Genomic DNA, 4861 nt, shown 5'->3' on the forward strand with positions numbered 1-4861 from the left:
TAGTCTCTGGTTCCTCGTTTCTACTTTCCCTTTCATTTTCCTCATTTAACAACTCCTCAAAGTATTCCTTCCATCTTCTCAGCACACTTTCCTCACTTGTGATCACATTCCCACCTCTGTCCTTAATCAACCTCACCTGCTGCACATCCTTCCCAGCTTGTTTCCAAACTCTCGTACAACTCCTCATATGCCTTTTGTTTGGCCTTGGCCACTTCCCTCTTCACCTCCCTTGTCCTCTCTTTGTACTCCAGTCTGTACAAGACTGTAGTCTTAGTATTACGAACAACTGCAAAAAAGCCCCCAAAATGCACTAATTTACATTAAAACATGTTGCTATGTCCTGTTTTATGCTTAAAATTAAGAAAATAACATTTTTGTGCATTACTCATTGATCAAAAGCAACCTACTATGTTCATAATTTCCCAAAAAAACTCTTCAAAAATAAAAGTTTACCAAAGATAAATAAAACGCACTAATTTACTTTAAAACATGTTGCTATGTCAATTTTTCTGATTAAAGCAAAGAAAAAATAGTATTTTGGTAAATTATCCATTGACCAAAAGCAACCTACAATGCTTATAATTTCCCCCAAAAATAAAAGTTTCCCAAAACTGAATAGAAAAGCTCTAATTTACCTTGAAACGTAAGATATATTTTTATTAATTATTCATATTTAACTAATACAGCGGATTACTTTTGATTGTTAATTTACATTGGTTTGAAAATAGATGCTAAAATGTTGAGCGATTTTTAAAAATTATAATAAACAATTAGTGAACGAGCAGTTTATTTTATTTTACGGACGTAATTGGTTTGATTTGACTAAAGGGTTTACTTCCTGGTTCTAAGTTAATACAATTAAAGTTTTTTTTAACTCTTAAGATAAACAATTTCACGTGTAATTAAAAAGCTTAATGGTTAAACATGTCAGCGGTTCTATAATTATTTCTACAATACGTAAACATTTTTTAAAATAGGTATTTGTAATATTACTTTTGTCGTTTTTATATTAAATGCCAAACTAAATAAAAGTAAAGTTAAGAGCTAAAACACGGTTTTATAGTTTATTATTTTATTTATTATTTGGATGGCGTAGATTTTATAATGCTCCTTTTACGCGTGTTGCTGATGTTAAAATTAATTTACGAATCTCTTTATTTATAAAGAGAAATGCGACGCGAAACATATAATCTTTAGATTAGTCTCATTTATTTATTTAGTTATTATTTACTTTCTTAATGGAAAAAACGGAGTAGGTAAGAACGCCTTAAAATCAACTAAGTAAATTGACAGTCGATACGAAATAAATTATTTAAAAAACATTTTTTAGTAAAGGTGAGCACCTAAATAAAACCACACGCAACAAATAAATGGAGATAATTTTAAATGAGGGACCTGCCGACTATCCAGGTTATTATTAGTTTCGTTTTTATTGCTATGAATTTTGTGTTATTATTATATATCCTATATTTAAACGGTTTTTCCTACATTTAAAACACTGTGAACATGCAACTAAATATCGCGATAAATATTTTACCTTACGCCTAGATTTTACATTTAATTTCATAATTCCAGTTATATTTAAATTACACGCGCATCTATTTAAATTAAATAAAAAATAATTTTTTAACTATCGCCAGAACCTTTAATTGGGTCGTTCTCGTGAAATCATTTGTACACTAAGGCAGTAATGATTTTAGTAATAAAACATGCATTTTTATAAAATAACAAAACATAATAATAAAGCTGATATTTTTTTCTATGAATCAAAGAGTAAGTTCAATATAAAAATTAATTTTATTTTATTGCATTTCATGCATTTTAAAGGGATACTTAAATATATATTTTTAAATAATTAACATATATATCAGTACATAAATATATATAATATGCAAGATTCTAATTATCCAAAAATAATGGAAGCTCTAATGGACGTTTGAAATGACTATTTCAATTGTTTAATAAAATTCCCATTTCAATGTTTAATAAAATTACTATTTCAATGTTTAATAATCATGAATAAATAGAGGAAAGAATTTCACGAGAATGACCCAATTCGGCTTTAATTTGCGTCAGCGTCGATTTAGTCGAATATAAAAGAGTAAAGAGTATCGCTGTATTTGTTTTTTTATCTACATTTAATGATAAAATAGTATTTTTCACCGTATAATATTTAAGTAAATATATTTTGGACATTTTAGGAAAATAAGAGGGAAAATGAAAGAGGACAGTTTTGAAGAAAGACAAGAAAAAGAAACCTCCGTTTAGAAAAGTTCCATGTTGAGCGTCATTTCCGTGTGAGATCACCGTGTTCGCTCCTTGCTCTGTGTGAGTCTGTAGATGTGAAAGATTTGAAAGTTTGATAAAGAGGAGAGCGCGGCTCTTTTCTCCTTTTCTTTGGGACGTGAACAAAGATGCGCGCACCAGAGGGCTCTCAGTGCACAAGCCTTTGGAGTTCTCACTCTGAGCACGTTTCTGGTGTGACAAGGGAAAGAAACGAGACGAAAGAATGCAGAGCCGGAGTGAATCATCTTGACAGTTGACGATCTACGGTGGTAGGCGCAGAACATCCTGCTTCCTGTCTGCTGCCATGGCAACACATCACAACAACAGCCAGAGCCGAGAGGCTGCAGGAAGAAAACCTGAAGCTGGAGATTGTTTTCTGGTTTGTTAAGTTTTCTTATCCATTCAGAAAGAATGAGTCAGCGACAGATCATTCAAGGTGAGACTCAAGGATGCTACAGATTCATTAAAGGTCACATTCAGGTGATGCCTCCTCGTCATTTGTCTTTGTGTGATTCACAGCATTCGAGCAGTATCAGAAATCAAGGTTGCAGTTTGTGCAAACTGTTGCTGATTTGGCATCCAGACCCCAAAATATAGAAGTCCTTCACAATGCAGGTAAGAAACAAGACAGGGGGCAGTGTGGGTGTTTCCATGTAAGAAGAATGATGAACATTCAGGGCCTTTGCTCTGATGGTTCATAGTTGTAGCTCATGAATGAAGATAATGTGAGTGAAATGAAGACAAATGGAGGAACAAGCAGAGCAGGAATTGTCTGAGTTTACTAAGAAGGGAATACAAGGGTGCAGAAGAAGATACTGTATGTCCAGAATGTTAGGCTTGAGAAGGAATTGTAAAGTCTATACACTAAGGTGAAATTTGAAGAAGAAAACAGCAGTTTGGTGGAGAGAAATAGATGATTACATTTAGAAAGAAACATTTAGAAAAAGAGAAAACATAAGAAACAGAGACGAGAGATTCAGAATTCTAAAGACAGGCGTAGCAGAAAAGCATCTGAATATGGTGCAAGACATGTTGTCCAAGTAACAGATGGGTTGAGGGCTGGAGGGTTTGGACGTGGGCACAGTGGGCAAAGAATGATGGAGATCTCGCATTTAGGCAGAATGTAATAAGAAAGACATCAGTGAAGACATCAGAAAATGGTAGAAGAGAACAGAACAGGAAAAGACGGGACTAGTCGGATAACAAATATTAAACCATTAAATTTTTCGATAATTAAGACTTTAATCATTTATTATTTTTATGAATTAATAGAATAAAAATGAATAATTGTATCTATTATTGTCACTAAAGTGTTATATTATTTTTATTATTATTATTATTTTTTAAAGAGAATAACACCGCTGATTAATAGCATCATGACGCAACGTATTAGCTCTGGTGATTTCTAAAGACCGACAACAACCTTAGAAATATACAAAAATGTTTTCACTACTCACATTTCTGATGCATCAGCTTCTCTTCCTGTAGGTGTGATGTCCATGCTGCGTCCGCTGATGTTGGACGTGGTCCCCAGCATCCAGCAGACAGCAGCTTTAGCTCTGGGCCGTCTGGCTGACCACAGCGATGAGCTGGCAGAGGCCGTGGTGAGGGAAGACATCCTTCCACAGCTGGTCCACTCTTTGGGCTCACAGAACGTCAGTACACCTCACAACTGTGAATGTAAAGACAGAGTACATTTAAATCACATGTGTGAAACACTGATAGAAGATCAACAGCACAGTTTGCACTTTACTACACATGTTTTTATTGAAAATATTTTGGCATGCCTACTTTGTTGGTTAAGATTATATTAATCTATTCTAGTATTCTCATGATTGTTAGGGATGTTGCTGCATATTGAATATTGCATATTCATTTTTTAAAAATATTTTGTAATAATATAAAACACATGATATAGTATGTATTAAAAAATATATAATGTAAACACAGAATGACTAACTCAACACTTAGGTGTTTCAGTGGCAAAATAATCCCATAAAAATAAAGCCCCAAATATGCCTTAAAGGTTTGTGCCCAACAACATGTTGCCAAGTGAATCATTTGTGTATAAAACTTGAAAGAACATGATATCTAAACATGTCAAATATCACCAAAAATAGGTAAGACTGTAGTCTTAGTCTTCTTCTTTTTCTTTCGGCTTTGTCCCTTTTTTTCAGGGGTTGCCACAGCAAATGATTGATTTCCATCTCTCCCTGTTCTCTGCATGTCCTCCCTCACTGCACCCATATATCTCCTCTTTGGCCTTCCTCTCTTTCTCCTACCTGGTAGCTCCATCTCTAACATTCTCCTCCCAATGTATCCACTGTCCCTCCTCTCCACATGTCCAAACCATCTCAATCTGGCTTCTCTGTCTTTTTCTCCAAACCTTCCTGTCTGTGTTGTCCCTCTAATGACCTCATTTCTGATCCTGTCCATTCTTGTCACTCCTAAAGAGAATCTTAGCATCTTTAACTCTGCCAACTCCAGCTCCGCCTCCTGTCTTCTGCCTATTGCTACCATCTCTAAACCAAACATCATGGCTGGGTTCACCCCCCCCCCGTGAACACTTTCCTTT

The 4861-nt window shown here is 34.6% G+C and overlaps 1 protein-coding gene and 1 long non-coding RNA gene across 4 annotated transcripts in view; one reads left to right on the forward strand and one right to left on the reverse strand.

Annotated features, from left to right (window-relative positions):
- Positions 1 to 4861, reverse strand: part of LOC103376887 (uncharacterized) — a 15109-nt gene that overhangs the window by 5846 nt on the left and 4402 nt on the right. For both annotated transcript variants that reach the window (XR_521349.3, XR_003049313.1), the window contains exon 5: positions 3744 to 3958. This is a non-coding gene — a long non-coding RNA (uncharacterized LOC103376887). The remainder of the gene's footprint in view (positions 1 to 3743; positions 3959 to 4861) is intronic.
- The window catches only part of spag6 (sperm associated antigen 6), a 9772-nt gene continuing 7053 nt past the window's right edge, over positions 2143 to 4861 (forward strand). The window contains exons 1-3 of one of the 2 annotated variants that reach the window (XM_025054371.1): positions 2143 to 2722; positions 2806 to 2901; positions 3775 to 3941. In XM_025054371.1, the coding sequence (XP_024910139.1) occupies positions 2698 to 2722; positions 2806 to 2901; positions 3775 to 3941 (288 nt within the window). In that variant the 5' untranslated portion in view covers positions 2143 to 2697. The remainder of the gene's footprint in view (positions 2723 to 2805; positions 2902 to 3774; positions 3942 to 4861) is intronic. The other variant, XM_008307435.3, reaches the window with a different exon arrangement.

Source organism: Cynoglossus semilaevis, chromosome 3 (assembly GCF_000523025.1).
Source record: "Cynoglossus semilaevis isolate Cse_v1.0 chromosome 3, Cse_v1.0, whole genome shotgun sequence".
NCBI lineage: Eukaryota > Metazoa > Chordata > Actinopteri > Pleuronectiformes > Cynoglossidae > Cynoglossus > Cynoglossus semilaevis.